The sequence below is a fragment of the Larimichthys crocea genome, chromosome XXI (assembly GCF_000972845.2).
Source record: "Larimichthys crocea isolate SSNF chromosome XXI, L_crocea_2.0, whole genome shotgun sequence".
Classification (NCBI taxonomy): Eukaryota; Metazoa; Chordata; class Actinopteri; family Sciaenidae; genus Larimichthys; species Larimichthys crocea.
In genome coordinates, this window is record NC_040031.1 from 11154663 (window position 1) to 11176702 (window position 22040).

Consider the following 22040-nt stretch of genomic DNA (forward strand, 5'->3'; position numbering starts at 1 on the left):
CGTAGACTCCAGGAAGTCACCGCTGCCAAGAAACCGCCACGCACGTAACCCAAAAACAACCCAACATAACGTGTTTTTCTTTTTATATTTATTATATTTTTGTACAGATTAAATAAACGAGATGTGATGTTTTAATTAGCAGGCTAACCGTGCCACGTGCTTCCTGCAGGTTTCCAGTCTGGGTGCTAAAGCTAAGATATTTACCGTACAAGCCATGAGTCATTATTTATCTTCCGGATTAAGTCTTGGCCAAGAAACCAAATAAGCATATTTCCCAAAAAATGGCCCATGGCTTCAGCCCGTGACAGACCTGTGTAGCGTTTAGTGTACAGTGTTGAACTGTTGTGGTCGAAGCATTGAGCCTTCAGGAAATTAACGCAAATGAACAGAATGTCTGAACGATTTCGGACGACATCCAGATGTGCATTTTTTGTCGTTTGTGTGTTTTCTTGTTGTCGTGTGGTACAGTATGAGTAGTTTGAATCCTCCATCCATTTTCAGTATTTGGTAATATGCCGGGCACAACCAGGACAGGTTGCCAGTCTGTGTGTCAGTTAATAATAGTTTAACGCATAAATATTGACCGTCAGAATGCCAAGGTATGTGAGTGTGAGTGAGTGTGTGTTGGCAGCAGGTTAATAATGCTCAATATTATAAGGATTTTCACAAAAGAATTTGCCCAAAGGTCGTTCTTGCCCTCAGAAAACAGCCGAGATGCCACTAATTTTCCTAATTAGTTCAAATGATTAATGCAGTTAATTACCTGTCTCACTGTCCGACTAAAGAGTTTTCCCTCTTTTCCGACGTTCGACCTCTTTTCATCGCTGTCGTCTGAGTTTCTCCCTCCTGTTCTTGGACCCGAGTGCTTTAAACTCCATATGGTGAATTTTATAGCTCATTCACAACTTACTAAACATTTATACACATCGACCGTGAGTGTACACATGTCCATTTTTTAGAAATACCTCTTCTTATAACAACTACATTGAGGTGTTGTTTGGACGGGAGGTGTTGAGAGATGTTTCCGTGTTTGAGCGGTCAAATAAAACTTTGACGTGGGCGTACTGCACGGTTTTGTGTTCGTCTCCGGCCTTTCATATTAAAGTGGATTTCAGTGGAATCTTCTTCCATTGTCTGCTGGCTGTTGAGCTCAGCTGTTACATTCCTCCTGGCAGAAGTGAAGAGGAGAAAGGTGTAGATGTTTATGCAGACTTCTACATTATTAAAGACTTTGCCTGCAGCGAGAGGTATTGGATACAGCGAGGATAAATATGTATGGCTCACTATGGATTCATAATTCATTCAGGGTGAAGGACACATTTGTTCACCCTCACGTCTCCCCCTCCCAACACTCACACACACACACACACACACACACACACACACACACACACACACACACACACATCCATCGTCTGCACTCCGTCATGCCCTCTCGCTCTTGAGAAATGTGTATGGCGACGACGGTGGCGCGTGTGTTTGTTCTGGAACTGGAAACACACACACACACACACACACACACGCTAATTCTGTTTTGTACAAAACAGTCTGCACAAAAATGTACACACACACACACATACATTCAGAACTGTGTCCACACACTTCCATCTTTGTTTCCAGACACAAGCACACACACGTTTTATGCACACAAGGCACGCATACCGTCCACTGCTGTCTCCTGTCAGTGAGACAGACACTTACTGTACACACACACACACACACACACATTAACAGAGTTGTGATCAGATGGAGGTCGTCAGCAGTGGAGCAGAAGGCGATATGATTTAGTTGGGGTAACATCCCTCATGGGAAAACATGTTAGGGGATGGCCTCGCTGCAAAAACGTGTCCGCCAACATTTCTCATCCCCGCTCAATCTGTTGATGGTGACGGAGGGATGCGAGGGTGGTGCCACGGGAGGAGGGTGGGAGGGTCATCCATTTCCTGGGATAACTTCCTGCGTCTGTTTCACGATTGCAGGCCCCTCGGGAGCAGTTATTAACCCGCAGACCAAACGATAACCACGGCGAGCACAAAAGGGTTAAACCAAGTGTGAGCAGCCCGCTTCAAAATTTATGTTAGCGTTTTGATTAATTCGCTGACAGGTTAATTATTCATCTAATTAATGAACTGATAGCATGGGTTTTTTCCAAATCTTTTTTTTTTTTGGTTTAATTAGCAACGAATTAATCTGGGCTAATTAACTGGTGTAATAACCAGCGGTCCCTCCAAACTTTCTCTCCGGTCCTTTTGGTCTCCATTTCGTTTTATTGCTCCTTGACTCATGGTGCTATTGATAAATGAATTCATTATGTGGCTATAATTAATAATAGCATCATGGCGGGTTTTCGGGGCCAGTATTTTACTCCGTATCTGGTTCCTTGCTGAAATGCTATGTGCCGCTGCGTGATAGGAAAAAAACTTTTTGAAGGCTGTGATGATTGGAAACATGATTACGTGCAGGGGATGGGTTTGGATTATGTGCTCTCATCAGATTCATTTATGTGTTTGTGTGTGTGTTTTGTATTCAGGATGTGCAGATAGAAAAGGAGAAGGCGGTCTACAACGTCTCAGGGGGCTGCACTGCTCTGGTGGTCGTCTATCTGCTCGGGAAGCTCTTTGTTGGGAACGCTGGGGACAGCAGGTGAGACACAAGATGTAGTGTGACCTTGCTTCTTTACGTCACTCACCTTTGGGTGCCCTGCAGCCAGCAGCAGGAGTGACACTGTCCCCAACAGAGTTTCTTTTATTTTGTCTGCTCCTCTCCCTCAGAGCTATCATTATCCGGGCCAAGGAAGTCATCCCCATGTCAACAGAGTTCACACCGGAGTCAGAGAGACGACGACTGCAGTTCCTGGTAAGACTGAACCTTCCTCAGCTACTCTCCAGCGAGCACAGCTGTCAGATATTAGCAGAGCTGACCTCCCCTCCCGTTGAGACACCAGCTATGCTTAGCTCTGTCTCTTTTACACTGCCTGCTCTCTTTGCCAGCTTAATAGACTATGGAATTGTTTTTCCTATCCCCTGGGCATGTCAATCTTCTTTTTCTGTTTTTTTTTTTCTCTCTCTCCCTTTTTCATATCAAAGGCCTACATGCAGCCCCACTTATTAGGGAACGAGTTTACACATCTGGAATTCCCGAGGAGAGTCCAGAGGAAGGAGGTGGGGAAGAGGATGCTGTACCGTGACTTCACCATGGCGGGATGGTAGGTTGACTGATTCATTGATTTTTATTTTTTATTTATTTTTGCTTATTTATTGATTGGATTCATCAGTGCAGTGCACACTGCAAGGATTTTTATTCCCTATTTGCATGTCAGTAAGTTTCTCTTCTGCCCTGCAGCTAAATTATTTAACACTAAACCTGTTTTTACTGTTTTTTTACGGACTTATACTTCCTGTGTATCTAGTAGAATCCATTTATGAGCCCCCCGAGAGAAATTTGTGTGAATATAGTTTCTAGCTATCCTCATACCTTGCTGAAACATTAATTTGTGACATTCTTTATGTGCAAGTCCTTTCCTTTTTAAGTTTAATGTACTGTTTTAATGTACCCCCCCAATGAAAATGACTAATAATAGTAATCTCCATCCTATTCAGTGTACAAAAAAACAAAACAAAAAAGCCATTCAGAGCTCCACCTCCAGAAAAGAGGCCATGGTGGCCTTGGCCTTGTATGTGTGAGGAGAAGGGTAGAAGGAATCTGTGTGCACAGCGAGGACCCAGCTCTTTATATTTCTGCAGAGAGAGATTAAAAAAAAAAAGCTGAAGAGAGAAGAAGAAGAAGATGGTGTGAGAAGGAAGAAAAAAAAAGAGAGGATACATAAAGAGTGAGAAACAGATGGAAATGTGATAGCAAGAGAAAATATAGTGGAAAAGTGTCCAGGGGGTAGATCATCTCATTTAATTTAATCATAGTTGCGTGCTACTAGCATAGCAAAGGCACCTAAGGTCACAGTGTGTTTACAGAATTGAATAAAATAAGCATAAGTATGTTTTTATTATACAAATACAAATCGTTGTTTCTGTTACCTTGGAATGACACTTGAGAGTTACTGTTTTGTGTGTACGCTCAGTGACTGAAGCGAGACCGTACAGTTTATCTGACTATTGTTGTGGAGAAATTGCTGAAGTCAAAGGTCAATGGTGAGGTCAGGAAGGAGAGAAAAGAAAGTGTTCAGGAGCCTCTGATGTCTTATGCTGTAATATTTATTGACGCCTGGCCAAGGAGAATTAGAGACAGATAAATGTAAAAATGCCTTTGAATTGTAGTTGATTAGAGATTAGTATCAACTTTAATGCTATAATCTATAATCTAGAATCTTCTGTTCTGAGTTTGTCAGACCAAAGAAGAAATTATTAGCCACCCAGGCAAATTTAAATGATTAAAAACATCGACAGGTTTATGAAATTAGGTGTCAAAATGGGGGCGTGTCCTCTGAATGTGCTGAAGCCACGCCCACTTGTGCGAGCAGTCAAGCAGCCTTTTTGAAGCGACTGAAACATGAGTTCAGAAAATGACGTGACTAACTTTGAAACACTCTGAGCCGAGATGAATTCATCTCTATCTCTCTAGCTCAGGGTGGCCTCAGCGTGTCATCGAGCCACCCTTTAAGGACCGCCCACAAAAATCCTGAGACTGAAAACTGGTGAAAAACAGTTTGAATCTCTAACTCCACATTCAGTAATCTATCGTTCAAAGTCTTTAGCAACTATTTTCCAACATGTTTTTTAAAGAAATCTCAGAATTGCCTTTACACAGACTACCTGAGTACATGTACGACTCTGGTTGTGTTTTTTATTGTGTAGAAAATGTGTTCTACACGTATGCATATAGATGAATGACAGGTGCAAGTGACTGAAGAGAGATAAGCAGCACGTTTTTGAATGTATGGACACCACCTCCGCACCATATGTGTTTTGCAGTGCTGCTCGGTTCAGCAGATGTAGGTCAGTCAGCGGCTGTGTTCCTTATTGGGCCCAGAACTCTCAGCCCGCTGTCTGCCTGCTTACTGTCTCTGTAGCGCAGACGTCCTGTGATGTATTTTTAATCAGGTTCTACCCATAACCCAGTTCTGCTCGTTTCACCCCGGACTAAGTCTGGGTCTGCGGTGAAGCGCCCCGTCTGTCAGCATGTCTGATTGCTCTGACGTGCGTGGGTGTGATTTAAGTGTGTCATCTTGTATAGGTGCAGTTCAGATGCTCTATAGGATCTTTTTTTTCTTCTTCTTTTTAATGTCTTTGCAGCTCTCTCTCTCTCTGTACATGTACACTCTCTATGTGCAGCCAGTGTGCCCACATGCTGCGTGTCTGTGTGGGTGTAAGCTGCCATCCAATTCCCTCAAAGGCATCCATGATCAAGGCCGCGCTCTAATGAAGGCATACAGGTCCGCAGCCCACCTCTCTCTGTTTTTCGTCCCCCGCTTTTCCTTTTTACCTCCCCTCCTTCGGCCCGTGTGGGTGTGTACGAGCTGGCTTTTGGCGTCGCAAAACTGTAACTAGGTGGACGCCGTCCAGGATGGCGGGCGGTTTTGTTTGCAAGACGTCCCGGAGTGATGGATGTTGAGCAGTCGGCTGTGTTCAACATGATCCAAACACAGCCAGCCAGGCGGAGAGGGTGGGAGGCTGGGAGAGGACAGAGGGTGGGTTGGGAAGGGGGAGACAAATGAGAAGGAAATTGCTTCAAAGACAGAGAGAAATGTCAGTAGACTGAGGTGAGCTGCAAAGATAGAAATAAAGATGAAAGAGGAGAGGGGAACGATAGGAGGTACGATGTAAAGATAGAAAAAAGAAGATGGTGTGCGGACCACATAGGAGGGCAGTGATAAATGACATTGAACCACGCTCAAGCTGTCTCTCCTTAGTGCCCACGCCCACTGGGGTGTCTGTCCTCCCCCTGATCCTACAGACAAAGAATGAGAGAGGAGGGAGACTAACACACACCTTCATCACTGTCACACATTTTCACTCCCTCTGCTGCTCCTCTTCTCCTCCCTCTGATGCTGTTGTTGTACGACCGAGGCCTCCGGCTTTACTTTCAGAACGCTGTTGGGTCACTGCCACGTTTTCTGGCCCCTCGGAGCACGGCTCCAATCTATGAAGAAGCCCCATCAAGGTTGGCCAAAAAAAAAAAGTTTATTTGAACCCAACTGTCAATTGCTCCAATTTTTGTCTGACTCATCCGGTGCTGACACAAGCCTGCCACAATGTCACCTTAAAGTCTGCAGACGGGTGTGTGTGTGTGTTTGGGGCGCGTAGAGATGTATACAATGGTGTGTGTGTGTGTGTGTGTGTGTGTGTGCAGATTGGGATGCTGAGCACACACTGCTAATGTTTCTTTGTCACCCCTCATTGCACCGAGCAGAGATGACATCACTCCCCTCCTCTCCTGCCCGCCTCTCGTCACCTGCAGAGAGGATGATACAAACCCCCACCCTCCTTCCCTCCTTGCATCCCATCTTCCTCTCCCCTCCCCCACTGCCTCTCTCTCTCTCCCTCCCTCCCTCTATCTCCCCCAGTCAGTCACTCTCAGCCCTTGAATGTGAAAGCGCTCTGTGTTGTGGTCAAACAGTACGGCCCTTGAGCAACTCTGCTCGCCGTTTAAAAAAAATAAATAAATAAAATGTTTTCGACTCGACGTGTCCCGGAGCGGGAAGCAGGTATTATAACAGGATTAATTTGTATCTCTCTCTTTCTGTCACACACTTGTTATCTCGAGTCAGACAGGGATGGTTTAGCTGTAAACACAAGTCTCATGGGGGGTTGGTGGGGGGGCGTCCCCGACAGCAGGCTCTGGGGTTTTCATCCGAGACTCTTTGAAATAACATAAAACGTGCAAAATTGAAGGTGAAAGACTTATAAACTTATACTATTTGTTTTAAAATAGAGTGAGTAAAACCTGCCCCCAGTTCAATTAATGTCTCCTTTAATGCTCTGTTTAACTTGTACATCATCAAACTGCTGTTTTTAGAGGGGTTTTTCCGCACCATGAATATTGCAAACATTGGCGAGGAAGCTCTTCTACAGGGGCCGTTATTTTGTGCTACGGCTCTCCGCTTAGAAGAGTCTCAGCCTGAAAAAAAAACTGTATTTCTGTGTTTGTGGGCTGCGTTCTGTGTGATAGTCCTTGCTCTGCACACTGTTTAAAAAAAAAAAAGAAGAAAAAAAAAAGTGCTGAGTGCAGCAGTATCGCGCTCGCCTAAGGTGGAAACATATGGTCTCTCTGAGTGGAACCAGCAGTAATGTAAAAACCATCCCCGGGTCCCTGCTAATCTGCTTCACAGCAGCTGAAATACATTGGATAAGGTGTGCGAGGGGCCAGTCTGGGTCATGTGAGATCTGCAAATAACACTTTGAGGTTTGTTTTAGGCAGCTTTTTTTTCTCAGAGCGAGAGAAGTGTCATCTTCTGCCATCAGAAGCTCTCTAAAATTCACTCCGAACACTTCTCTTCCTCCAGCGTTGTAACCTGTATTCCTTCACTGTTATTTGATCCAGGTAAGAACTCTGCCTTCAAACGGTGCTAGATTTTTCTATCCGTAGCACCTGGTTGCGAGTTGTGAATGGAAAACTTTGTCCTGGCAGCTCTGCTGGAAATTGCCTCAGATTTGTAATGTTTCTGACGCTGCATAGTGACACAGCTGCTGTTCTGAAGTGAAAAACCGTGCGAGTCGTACGAGCGCAGGGGGTTAACCACATTGCAAGTTTTCTGAGCTGTAAGAGGTGAAAAGTGTACGGCGTGAAGACGTACGGTAATGTAGAGTCGCTTTACTCGCGCTGCAGGTCTGTCTGGTCCCGGTCTGGAAATGGTAAATTATTCATCAGTTGAGGGAAGTTTAAACACTGCTCTGAACAGCAGCAGGGGGATGTAAACGTGGATACTCTTGCATCATTCAGTTGCTTTACATCCAGCCTTTCAGATACATACATGCACACACACACACACATATATATAACTGCAGCAGACAGTCACAGAAAACCAACAGTAATCCAAGAGAAAGCCGTAGATGTCTCACTCTTTGTCGCTAGGGAGACTTACAAGAACAAAAAGAAGGAAAACATTTGTTGTCTCGTGTTGTCTGGGTGGATTTTTTTTTTCTCCTCACCATCTTCCTTTTTTCCTCCCAGCATATTCTCTCTGTGACAGTCACCTCAGCAGCAGGTCCTGCAGGCGGTTGGGTGTGTGGGGAGGCAATGTATCTCCAGGGCACGTGTGTGCTGCCTGCCATAAACCAAAAACCCATTAAAGTGTCCTCTCTCCTCTGCGCAGGGCGTATAAAACCATCGAGGACGATGACCTGAAGTTTCCCCTGATCTACGGCGAAGGGAAGAAGGTAAGTAGTGCTCGGCCGCCACTCGCTGACAGAGTTACTCCCACGGCCTTGTGCGCCTCGCCTGTAATCAAAGCTCGCCAGGGCACCATTAGTCAACCCAACCCTCCCCTTTATCCTCCACCTTGCCGCTGTATGTCGGAGCCAGCTTAGTAGAAAGGATTCCTGACCTGCAACAACCTATGGCACGGAAAATATCTCTTCACTAATGGACTCCAGCCAAGGGGTCTGAGATTGGACTCCCATCGGAGAGAGAGAGAGACGCCCGTTAGACGATGAAAATGTGAGAGACAGGCGGATGGAAAGCGTCCAAAAGAGTGATGTATGTTAATTCGGAATACAGCGGCGCTAAAACCGGGAGAACCTTGTCGGTGTTTTGACGCGAGAAAAGGTCAAAAGCTCAGCACACTGTTCGTGGCATTTTCCCTTTCCTTCGCTGATGCTGTACGCGCGGTGGTGTGCGGCGTCTCGTCCTTGTCGCGCTGAAAAGGTCAGATAGGAAACACGATAGATACGAATGTGTTCTCACTGTGGCCTTCTCCAGTTTTCTGTCTAACACAGACAGACAGTAGATTTGGCTTTGACTGATGACTGGGGCAGATGTCACCTCACCGTTGCTCTCCCTTGCCTGCGACCACATTCGGGGTTTTTTTTACCCCCTTGCACAGTTGGCCGTGCCCACGTCGCGCTCGCTCCCTTTGAAGTGAGGCGCGGAGATGGATGGCTAGATAGAGCGAGGGGGGGCTTTGTGCGAGGGAGAGGGAATGCCAGAGCACTTCAAAGCCCGGCGCGCAGCCTGCTGGGCCCCAACGCTTCAACAATTAATCCCAGGATGTTTCCCCTTCTCTGCCGGAGGAGCTTTGCCGCCACTTTGAAACGCTCTCCCTTCTCTCCACCTCTCTGTGCTGCATACTGATCCGGGTTCATCCCTGCCAGCCTTCACTCGCCCTCTCGTACACCTCTCTCCCCCCGTCCTTATCTTGCCACCCTGTCCCATACGCCGTACAGTAGATTCAATTAGCCCAGTTCCCCAGTCCTGTGCCAGCAGCCGTTTTTAGAAGCGTCTGTGGCGATGTGTGCAGACAGTAGGAGTCAAAAAGAGTTTTTACGCAGCTTACAAATGAGTTTGATGGCGCCTGGGGCTCGGGGAACGATCGTTAGGCGCTCACAAAACTGGAAGATGCTGACGATGAGCTTGTGTTTATTTGCCTAAATGCTGCTCATCCATCCAGATAAAGATTCCCACTGGGAGTAGCCTGTATCTGTCAGTGAAATGTGGCTCGGGATGTGTCATGCAGGTTATTCTTTACAATTATCAGTGATGAATGCAGGAAGTTCACAGAAAGTTCACCGGAGTCATATACTATTTTTAATGAACTCGGTATTAACTTCATCCGAGGAGGATTCACAAGGAGGAGCGTATCGGCTCTCGGTTTAAAAATATCTTGCTTCACAGTTACAAACTCGCAGTTCATTAGAGCAGTTTGGGGTTAAATTATGTGCTCGGGAACAGGCATCTACACAGCTGTCAAGATGTTTTCCAACTACGTATCGTGCTCTACTCGACATATCAGACAGGTTTTCCCAACCCTGCTTCTTTAGACTTAACAGATCATTCCAGCTTATTACAACTTGGGTGTTGTTCTTGAAGTTCTGGCCGTCATTCTTACGGGGAATGATAACATTGCACTCATTCCAGTTAATTGCATAGATGTGGGAGTGCAACCCGAAGACAGACGGGGCAGGAGAGAAAACAGGCCTGAACCCTCAGTTCTTTAAAACTCTCCTCACAGATCAGCTTCCTGTTCAACTTGTGCTGACTGTACTTTGTACACACTGTAGTTGTTTTTCCTGTGCATTGCAGCTGCAGCTCCAAATAAAATAGTTTGCCCTGTCTGGATTCATTGTAGCGCCGAGGCCCCCGCATGTCAGGCTTTAGTGTAAAGGGGGCACGATGCTATCGGAACCAATAGACCAAAGCTTACAAGCTCGAAAAACATCAAAGTATCCGTTAAGACTTCCACTGAAAAAAGAAGCAGGAGCTGAGCATTGATCACTTTTCAAGTTGTTTGTTGCTTTCTTTGACTCCTGATCTTTTACAGGCTCGCGTGTTGGCGACCATCGGGGTCACCAGAGGTCTCGGGGACCACAATCTCAAAGTCCACGACTCCAACATCTACATTAAGCCCTTCCTGTCCTGCTGCCCTGAGGTACGCTCCATGTTTTTGAATTGTGTCCTCATTCCACATTTTACATTATCCTTTTATACATAACTAAGAGTGGTAATACAAGTTTGGGTGTCTCAAACTGTCACTTCAAGGACTGTCTCCCCCATTTGAACTATTTGTATCGGAGTATTTATCTTCTAGATAAGGGATATGAACTTTACCTCCAAAAAATTGGGGGTAAATAAAAAAAAAAGCTGAACATAAGACATGTATTGTGGCAAACTGAGACTTTAAAAGATCAGCAGGGTCTGAGCATCACATTTATAGTTAGTTACAGCGTTACTGAGATCAAACAGGATTGTTGTAAAATTTAAAAAAAACAGACATTTGAGCATTTAGGCACATATAAAAAATACAAAATAATGGTAAAAGCAGCTCACGTCACTAATAGCAGCGTGTTAACAGCGTCGCAGCGTTTTATGGTGGATCTTTCCTTTTTACTTCACCTCATAAACTCTCTCCTCCTGATAGAGCACAGAGCTAACGATGTAAGATGCCTCTGGCCATTAACGGTCCACGCTGTGAACTACGCGGTCAAACGTGCACATTAACATTCCCGACCGGCCGTGGATCTCGGAACGACTTCTTTTCCCCTTTCCCAGTGTCGACCGGCACATGATTGCAGTAGTCACGAAGTCGGTGAATCCTCTTGATCTTTAATTCATCACCCGCCGAGTTCAGTCATAGTTCAGCTTCCTTTTTGATGTATTTCATTTCCAGTTTTTTTTCTTCCCCTCTCCGAGATACTTGTAGTCACTGTTCAGTGTAAACACATAGTATAATATAATACTGAGCATTAGAAGTCCCACTGGATGTTTAAATGCAGGAAAAACAGACATCATACATATGGACGAAAAAAAAACCTTTTCCTGTGAAGTTAGAATAAAGTCTTGCTAACCTCGGGGTCATCAGATGATCCTCATCATGAGATCAAACATGGGCGTCGTGTCAGAAATCAAATGCTCTGGTCATCACCCCTGCTTCCAGAGAAGTTAGGTTTCTGTTGAAATCCCTGTTTTGAAATCGATTCTGGGAGTTGCCGTGACTTTCATGTACTCGTGGCCTCAGTCCTTTTCTCTCTCTCTCTCTTGCACTTGAACTTGAACTTGAAGGCTTGAGGTCATTCTCATTCCATTAAAACCACTTTCACAGGCACCGTGGTCATGGCATGCTCTTTTCGCAGTAGCCTCTGCATTAAGTTGCTGCCTCTGCTCTGAATAGGCAACTACCACGCAGTAGCAAAGGCAACCAGACAATAGCATTCTTTATTTTTTTATTTTTGCACAGGTCAAGGCCACTGGCTGTATTTTGTTAGATATTTAATAGTAGGCGTAGTAATTTGAGAGATTACACCTATATATCAGATACAGAGGAGTGTGTGTCACAAAAATGGGAATTAAAGGGTGATTTCAGACAAATTATTAAAAAATAAAATCATATTTTCTCACTTCAGCAGGATCTAGCCCTGCACATATTTTCTGCATTGCCCGTGGTACTTCAATTTAGTTATTTTTAGAAAATTCAACCGCAAAATGTCCTTAAAAAAGCAAACCCTGTTAGTCAGTAAAAACCCACACCTCGCTGTGTGTCACTGAAATCATATAATCTTGACTAATGAAACCAAAACTGAAATCTGCAAAACAAATGGTAGAATTTAAAAGCTCACAGTCTGGACAGCCTGGCTAACAGACTGAGCCTGCATTAGCTGACAGCAGCTACAGTTCACCACATTTTACTTTCACTGTCCATCAGGAAACTCTGTAAATCACACAGAGTCGAGCTTCCTCCAAAAAATACGATCCAGGTTAATCAAAATCAGTGAAAACACAAACACTCCCAAGTGGGAATAAGGAGAGTTTTTCCTGTTCTCCTTATTCTGCCAACAGTAATCGCCCTTTTTACTTGACGTCGTCACAGGAAATTCATGCAACAGGTTCAAATGATTCCTAGAAACCATGCGTCTCTCAACTGTTGCCTGTGTTTTTTGTTTTTTTTTGCCCTTGACTTTCAGGTCAAAGCGTACCCTTTGGCACAGTGCGAGCACGGAGCCGACGACGTCCTGGTGATGGGAACTGACGGACTGTGGGATGTCCTCTCTAACCAGGAAGTATGCGAGGCGGTCACCTGTTTCCTGGCAAACTGCGACCCCGACGACCAGCACAGGCACGTTCACTCATCACGCGGCTTACGCAACCACCAAGTCAGGCCTGAACTCCCTCTCACCCCCCGTCTCATTTGTAGAGGATGAATATTGTTATCTCGTTGTAATTATGCAAATTTCCAAACATTTAGATGAGTCATTTCTCTGATGTCAAGGAAAAGCTTGTAAGACTATTAACAGGGCACTCCGACTCTTCTTCTCGTTAGCTTATTTCCAGCATAATATTTTACGATGCCCCCCCGAACCCCCACCCCACCCGGCTGTGTACTGTGAATAATTATGATCAGATGTGACCATTCATCTTATTGTATATCACCACACTACGACTGTGCCTTAATCGTTTATCACTTTTTATTATGTCAGGTACACAATGGCAGCTCAAGACCTCGTAATGAGAGCGCGAGGGGTGCTGAAGGATCGAGGCTGGAGGATATCAAACGACAGATTAGGCTCCGGGGATGACATCTCCGTCTACATCATTCCCCTCATGTACGGCAACAAGCAGAACTAGCCGAAAAAACTACGAAACTACAACCACCACGGAAACATAACCCCGCCTTGATCCCCTCCGACTTCACTTGTGCAGTTCCCTTCAGCCCTTGTTGTGCTCTTCTTTCTTCTTCTTCTTTTTTTTTAAAGTGTTTTAGACTGGAATTCCTCCAATTCCTCTATCCAAGATGTTTCTGCTCAGAGATGGGATTTCTGTCCAGGCTGTTTCCCCCCCTTGATCATCTTCAATCAGGATGATCTCTTTTTGTCTGGTCCCCTTTTTTTATATATATATATACACATATAGAAAAGAAATCAAATCATGAAAGCAGCTGTTATAAAGTTGAACAACTGTTTTTTTTCTTTTCAATCTCGAGAAAGCCATCATGAATCTCGTTTTTCGGGGAGGAAGGGAGGGAACGGGGCGGCAGTTCTTAAGGTCGAGATCATGGACTCATAGATGAGATGGTGACGCACATCTCAGGACTGCTGTTAGTAACTAATGCACAATATTTATAAAGGAGAAATTGTACATATTCCTAATCATGACATTTGATAAGTCTACCTGTATACTGTAAAAAAACAACAACCTGATGACTGATGTCCTGCATATATGAATCATTCCATCTGTGTCCCATGTAGAGCTTTTTAAAATTAGCCAAGTTCAGTCACGTGCAATTGTCTGTTGTCCAAAAAGGAGAAGAGGAGGAAAAAAAAGCTTGCGAGCCTTCTCTAGACAGCATGTCAGCTGGTTCTCCTAATGCTGCAGTTGCTATTTTTGTTCACTTGCATTGCAAAAACTGCATCCTCTATTAAGGAAAAGCTGCTCCCTTTTTTTCGAAAACCGAAGAAACACATTTACGAAGAATACACTACCAGGAGGAGCCACGGTCAAGGTTTTCACGTGACGCCGTGTACGACATCTTCTCATACTACTAAACCGTGTCCAGCTTTTTCTTTTTTTCTTTTTTTTACACATTAATTCATATTTAAGAAAGAAACAAATTGTTTCTGTTGCACTCATCAGCCATCTACCTCATAATTTCCTTCCTTTTTTATTACACAACGACGCCCGTTGTCATCGCCCTCATCGAGCGGCTGTCGGCGTGCTCCATCAGCCGTTACCTGTGCCATTATTCGGTTACATCGTCACGATTTTCTCATGTAACTTAAAAACAAACAAACATCAGAATAGCACTGAAGCAAAAAAAAAGGTGTGAAGTGTACACTATTGTACAAAATATATTTTTTATATATATATTCTTCTCATGCCCTCGTTTTTACCTTTTCTCTGTATCCGCTGGATATATTGTCCCCGTTAAGACAAACCCATCTTTCTGAAATAAGCAGGTGCCTCAACAGCGAGACTCACTCTGACTTTTAACGTGTCACTTTAAAAGGAAGTCGAAATAAGACTCTCATTGCATAGGCGACACGTCCCTTATTATGTCTCTCTACAATCAACGTCGTTCCCCTTCCACACGTCGACTTCATTTATTTTAGTTGTAGTTTCAGGCTTCTAACTAATCGTGCACAAATATTGTATCTTAACTGCTGTATGAGTGAGTAAAACTGGAGTAACGTAATTTAAATGTACAAAATGTAAATACCGTTTTCAGTGGACACTTTGATTCTTTCTTTTAATGTAATTGATGTACATCTTACTGAAACAAAAGGCGTGATTTGTACTGTTTTGGAAACCTAGAACAGTGTAAAAAAAATAAAAATAAAATGGTTTACATGCTCAATTTTCTGCTCTAATAAAAGAAAATAGACAATTTCTGATCTTTTAACCTCATTCTTCCACATTAATCTCCTTCAGTTTCCTGTGTACAGTATTGTGCAATTAATGTCAAGTTGCTGTGAAGTGAAGCCAGTGCTGAAAGCTGCAGTTCTTCAAGCGTCCACTTGAGGCTGGATACCGAACAAGTCAGTCTCCATAAGTCCCCATGTTTCACAGCAGAAATAAACATGTTTGCAGCCTGGTACAAAAAACAGTTTTAGTTCATGACAACTATACTGAGGGTGAATTTCTATTTAACTCGCCCATCTGCATAATATTAAGGCTTAAAGTTATACATAATTAGTAGTGGTAGAATGTAACTGTCGTATATTCAGTGGTGATGCAGTTGAAGATGTTTGAAGAGAAACTCCGCCGACACTGTCTTAGTTGCATAACAAATTTATTACAATAAGTTCAGCATCGTAACAAGTAAAACGTTACTTGAAGAGCCCCTGGCCGAAAAATGAGACTGTGCAGGGCAAGCCCTTATATACAGTAGGTTATTCCCCCAAAGCATATAATCAAAAATAACTTACCCCAAGACAGGGGACATTTAAGGACAGATAGCTAAGAGAACTTCCTTTCCAAAGATACCCCACCTATGGGCCTTAACCTTTGACCTGCCCTCTCCATTAACTTCTCTTAAAGTAAAACACACAGCAGGAAAAAGCAACCTCACATGTGACCTGAGACACCCCATCCTACATGGATCAACACACCCGGCAGCATACCAGGATGGTGGCTCTCCGGTACTCCTATCCAAATAACCCCAAAGTCCAGAATACCAGCTAGCTACACAAATAAGTGTCTTAATGTAAACTATATATATATAATAGTACTATTGTTAATATGTAACTGTGCATCTGTGTGCAGACACCTCATAACTAAGTATATTTACTGAAGTTTTGTTCTTGCACAGGTGCAAATATTCCACTTTTTCTCACGCTACTAAATCTGGCCGCTTTAGTTACTGTATTAATACAAAATATAAATCGACTAATACATAATGATGCGTCATCAAAGTGATGTACACATAAATGCATCATCTTCCATTCATACACTATAATGTTACAACTTACTAAGTAAAAGATCGTAAAACTTCTTCCACCGCTGTGTTAATCTGCTACTTTGAAATTCAATTCTCTACATCCACATATTTGACTGTTAAATCTTAAAAGAAATGTTGTTGGGACTCGAATGGGGACAGACTCTCTCTCTCCCCTCCCTCTCTCTTACACTCCAGCACAGAATAAGACCATCACCACTGTGACAAACTGTGTCAAGAGAGTCCCCAAAGCAATATGTGGATGAAGGGTATCAGTTCACAGAATAGCCTGACGGAAGATTTCATGGTGGAGGCTGCTGCGAGAGGCGTAATTTGACACTGGAGCACACACACCCTCAAGTGATGAAAGACAACTTGATAACCTGACGGTAAAAAAAAAAAAAAAAGAAAGGTGGATGAGATGTTCATCCTCGTATCAACTGGCCTTTCGCTGGATGGATGGATGGATGGATGGATGGATGGATGTGGGAATAACTTCATCATTTTTAGATGCTTTGATACCAAATACATGAAATACCTGAGAGACCTGAGAGGAAAATCAAATCGCAGGATAAAGCTTTTATAGTTCATGACATGACAGCGGTATCGTATGAAAAACGACGCATTCCACGGTGTACGAATAGTGAAAGGGAACCTGATGCTCTTTGGCTTTAGAGAACTTTTACACAACGCCCTGTAGAGATCGTCTTTGAAAACCAGGGCCACTGCTTATAGCCAACGTCTTATTTCAAAATTGTTCAGATATCCACCAAGAATTTCACATTTCTTCACATAATATTCTTTGGAAGGTGAAAATACTTCAAACTGATTTAAGAGACTAAAAACATGTTGGAGTGAAGCGGGTTCAGCTGCCAGACCTGAAACAGCTCCTGGAAAAAGTATGTAAATATGTCATTTTACACATCATTAGCTGATATTAAATAGAGTATCAGGTTGACATGTCCCAGTAAGAAAAACACACGTGCTTGCTCATAACATCAACTATGTTCTCTACGTGGTGAGTCGTGACAGTGAGCCAGCGAGCCGGCACGCGCAACACCATGACCGTGACCCTGAAACTGAAGCAGCGAAAAGGAATTCAGCCACCGTTATTTATCGTTTACACCTGCTGTTGTCTTACTGTGACATATTTTAAAAAAAGAAAAAATATAAATCAACGCAAAAACTGGAATTGTGACAACAGAGGCCTTAAGAACTCATAAAACATTTTTACATTATTTTTAACTCTTTATTATGTACGGTATGTTATAGCTTTTGGTTATTTCCTCATCTCTCTCTCTCTTATTTTTGTTGTAAAACTGACTTTATTTGAAATAAATCTAAAAGTTAAAGGTCCGGCATGTAAAATTTAGGGACCTATATTAACAGAATATAGCAGGAATGTAGTATTATACGCACAAGTACCTTTTCATTTGTGTATAATCGCCTGAAAATAAGAATGTTTTGTTTTTGTTACCCGAGAATGTCCGTCGACTTTAAACCAAGTTCCTTTTTGCACTTTGCAGCCACCGTAGTTTCTCCATGTGAGGAAAGACAGGGTGAGGCGAGGGGTTTGCAGTCAGCACTGGTCCTTTAAGGAATCAAGACACATACTGCAGGATGGGAAGTGAATGCTTTGAGGTATAACAGAGCAGACAAGCCAGGACGAGGCTTACAAACCACACACGTCTCTTAGAATTGTAAACAATCACTTTTATAACTCACTTTTTTCCAATTCATCTTTTTAAGATTAGGATATGAGCTCATCACACACACACAGATATCTCTATGAAAACCTTGACACACACACTTAAGACGATCATAAAGGGCTATCGTGGGAGTCTCACACTTCTGGGTCCTCTGCAGGAGCTGGAGGGCCATCTGGTCCCCACAGGACCAGCGCCGCATCCTCCTCCAGTCAGGCCAGCATTGATCTGGCACTCCACTCCTACTCTCCACACGTGTGTGTGTGTGTGTGTGTGTGGTCCAGATTGGATGACGGCAATGATGACACAGTCATTCCTGTGGGTGGCTTGTTTTTCCAAGGTTGCAGCACTCCCACCCCACCCGTGGACAGATCTGAGGGAGATGCTGAGTGGGCTTTGCAAGCGAGATGCTCGTCTCTTTAAGGTGAAGCGCTGCTGTGGCCGAGGAGGTTTAAGTGAAAAGATATTATTTTTTGTATCCTGCACTTTAAGTAAGGCTGCAACAAACATTTATTTGCATTGTTTTCTTAATTTTGAATAATTCTTTCATTTCATAACCTAAAGATGTTTAGTTTACTGTAACATAAGACATTTGAGAGGCTGTGATCGTTCAGGTTTTTACTTGAAAAATTACTTAAAATGAATCAATTATCACAATAGTTACCAGTTAGTTAACACCGACCGGCTAGTTGTTTCCCATCTACTTACAGCACATTATTCTGCTGATCTTGAGTCGATTTATAATTTAATACACAAAAATGTGACAAATGATCGTCACAAATTCTCATCTTTGTCCAAAACCCAAAGATAATAAAAGGTACAATCATTTGTTGATTCACCGATCAAAATAAAAATGAACCTGCGACAGATCTGATCAATTCTATGCTGAATATCTGACATGTGCTTAAATGTAAGAACGCACTGCTTCTCTTCATTCAACACTGAGTATTTAATATTTTGTGTGGCATGACTGAACCTGCTGGTCACTTATGTTTTATTGACCAAACTACTGATTAAGAATTAAGAAAATAATTAGCAGATGAATCAAAAATGATAATTGTCACTCCAAATAATACAAAACAAAGGAAATCACATCACAATCGCTTTTATTTGCTGACACCCAACTCATCAATCAACCAACTCTTAATTCCAAACACGACGTGTGTGTGCGTGGGGTATTTTGGTGAACGCACGGCGGTCGACTGTCCCTGTCAGGACACACAAGGGTGCGGCTGCTTCGGCGGTGCAGCTGTGATACCCATCTGAGCGGGCATTTTTTTTTTTTTCCACAGGGGGCTCTAATTTACTGCTTCAGGGTTTGGGGGCTGCCTGAAAGTATGATTTATCTGCGGCCCGGCTCAAATGAGAGCTCTGACACAAGATGGATGAGGAGGACATGGGCTGCCTCTGCGCTGCTCACTGGTCCATAGGCTGGCTCTCTTTACAGCCAGGATTTGATAAATGATGTTTAGTTTTTTTTTTTTTTTTACCCTGGAGGTTGGATTACTTGTATTTCTTGCATGAGACAGATACTTATTTGAATATATAAATATGCAGACCTGCTACTCAACAGGCTTGCCAATAACTACAAGTCTCCTGTGTGGTTTTGTTTACTAGTATGCTTCTCCTTTTCAAAGAAGAAAAAAAAAGAAGCACTCTTTCTTTTTAACCTCCCTCTTCAACGAGGAGCTGGAGTAGAATTTATTGTCCAATATCAGCAGCACAGATGCTAGTGGGCAGAGCTGTGGCCCGAGATGAACATAACTCTAACACACTATCAAGTGTGAACTCATAAATATTTCATGGGGAGTCTTCTTGGAAGGTCAAACGCAGGATTCAATCTTCAGTCAGTCAGTTGAGTGAGTGATTGAGCGAGCGAGCAGTGTCCTGTCATCTGGTTCTGTGAAGGGTCTGGACACACAAGACTGCAGCCCCCTGCACTGGGTTTCATCGACCCAGGCTCGCATGGCCCTCTGCAGCCAATCAAAGCTCATTACCCATTCCGGTCCCCAACACCACCACCCCTTTTTTTTCTTTTTACTCCCATCACCAGACCCCTGACTGCCCATACTAATGCGACACAGAGCAACCAGATGCTGTTGGGCAGCAGAGGGAGGATTTCAAAAAAAGGTTACAACGCGTGACCCACAACCACAGCGCTCCCTCAGACCTCGGCGAGGACACCACTGCTTGAAACGCCTGTGTTAAGAGAGGAGGGTGGGTTAGGTCATGTGGTGCGTCTGTCTGTGCATACCATAGAGTTCAAGCTCTCTCTCTCACACACACACACACACCATGCAGATTTAGCATAATAATCAGATTACTTGGTGTCATCACAAATCAAGCCCTGCATAGAAAGAAAAAAAAAAGACTTGTTTGGGTGCAAAGGAGGGTTTTGCACATCAGCTATTTGCTACAGTGTCTGATGGTATGCAGCATTATCAACAAAAGGACGTCTGGGGTGGAGAGAGAGAGAGATAAAGCCAGTGTGTATCAGAGCAGATGTGTTGTAGGATACCTCTGTGGGCAGCAGGAGCCACGTCACTCCTCTGCTCATAGCAACAGTACTGTTGACCTACATGCTTTCTACACAGCCCACTCCGCCCGGGGTGGTGGAAAACTATGCAAATCCATACCAGATATCGACTTCCCTGTGCTTTTTTTTTTTCTCCTCTCTCTCTCTTCTCACATACACATGATTTTTTTTTTTTAAACTTGCAGATTCACACCCAATGCATGCAAGTTTCCTCTGCAACCTGCAAAACCAAAAAAATCAAATTTAAAAACTGCACACAAACAAAGTGCCACCAACACATTCACTATTTTATTCAGATGAAAACATGATACAGTTTCTCATGCAAAAAAAACCCACAAAGATTTTTTTTTTTACAAAGCTCCAGGAACAAGCAGCGGTGCGCGTTACCTGTTCAACCCGCCTAAGAGCGCTCAGCGCACGGGCTTTTTTTCCCCCTCTCCTCGCTCTCTCTCTCTCTCCTCTCGGTTGAAGTGGAGGCACCAGCACTAGCAAGGCAGTAGCTTGCGCAGTCATCTCCATAGCGGGCAGTGTCACAACCCAACCAACAGCACAAACTACTACCTCAGCCAGTATGTGGTCCGGGGGGGAATGATGCAGAAAAAATCATGCGAGAGAGAAACCGAGGAAAAATAAAATAAAAATAAAATGTGGAGTCCTCGACATTCCCATGCAGCCCGGAGACGGTCCGTCCTTCTCCCCAGCTCCGCTCCTCTTCTGTGCAGACTTGTAATAAGAGGGAAACCCCGCCCAAGCAGACCTGCTCTCCTCCTCCACCTCCTCCTCCACCTCCTCCTCCCTTTTCTTCAGTACTAACCACAAAACGGTTCGTTCCCCTCATATGACCCTGCTGGATGATCCGAACCTCGGGCTCGGGGACCTGCAGGGGACATTTAAAAAGGGAGCCAGGGGTCCCTACAGCATGCACGGGTGGTTTCCTTGTGTCATATGTGTGTGTGTGTGTGTGTGTGTGTGTGTGTGTGTGCACTGACTACAACAGTTCATGCACAATATTGTGTACCCAGTACTGTGCAGTACAAGTACCTCAAACTCAAGATATGCTCAGTCTTTAAATATGCATCATCGTAATAAGTTTGTGGTGGCATTTCTTTTAAACTACAAAAAGGTCCAGCATGTTAGGATTTAGTGGCATCTAGTGGTGAAGTAGATGATTGCGACCGGTTGGTTACCCCTCGCGTCACCCTCCCATGTGCACCAGTGATGCACAGGTTGATCCAAATTGAGCGGGTGCCCTGCAAATATTTGTGAATATTTTTATTTATAGGGCTATGCGTATGGACAATTGTAGCCTCAGTCTTCGGCCACCTGTTTTTGGTCCATTTAAAAAGACGTTAATAAAAGAGTCAAACATATTCTATGCCTGCATTTTGTGTTTGTGAGCACTTCAATTAGGCATCCACGTGACGAAATAGACTATTGTAATCTAATTTGTAGTTGGAAATCCTTATTTATTTTGAATGTTGAGCACTATTAACTTTTGAATGAATGCTGATGCGAGACAAAAAGACAGATTTTCCCAACATGTGGAACTGAGCAATGCCATTTAACCGCATTTTAATAGGCTACTTCTAAATGAATATATAACTCAGTAATGCCAGTTTTATGTAGCCCGATGACGCGACAAAGTTAATCGAGAGTATAGACTACTTTTTAAAATGCGGGTCAGGAAGCGGGTTGGGTACAATATTTCACAATTATTTGCTGCGGTCCGAGTTCGGGCGGGTTAGTTTAAAATGGCGGTCGGTGC

The 22040-nt window shown here is 43.7% G+C and overlaps 1 protein-coding gene and 1 long non-coding RNA gene across 2 annotated transcripts in view; one reads left to right on the plus strand and one right to left on the minus strand.

Moving 5' to 3' along the window:
• ppm1h (protein phosphatase, Mg2+/Mn2+ dependent, 1H) overlaps nt 1-14985 on the plus strand; it is a 32898-nt gene extending 17913 nt beyond the window's left edge. The window contains exons 4-10 of the mRNA XM_010733438.3: nt 2531-2643; nt 2772-2856; nt 3087-3205; nt 8267-8330; nt 10430-10537; nt 12567-12718; nt 13080-14985. Coding sequence (XP_010731740.1) covers nt 2531-2643; nt 2772-2856; nt 3087-3205; nt 8267-8330; nt 10430-10537; nt 12567-12718; nt 13080-13227 — 789 coding nt within the window. The 3' untranslated portion in view covers nt 13228-14985. The remainder of the gene's footprint in view (nt 1-2530; nt 2644-2771; nt 2857-3086; nt 3206-8266; nt 8331-10429; nt 10538-12566; nt 12719-13079) is intronic.
• Nucleotides 14986-17731: 2746 nt separating this feature from the next.
• On the minus strand, nt 17732-21587 carry LOC113744156 (uncharacterized). Its single transcript, XR_003461310.1, has 2 exons — nt 20663-21587; nt 17732-18174 (listed from the first exon to the last, which is right to left on the minus strand). It is a non-coding gene; the product is annotated as an uncharacterized LOC113744156 (long non-coding RNA).
• Nucleotides 21588-22040: the final 453 nt, after the last annotated feature.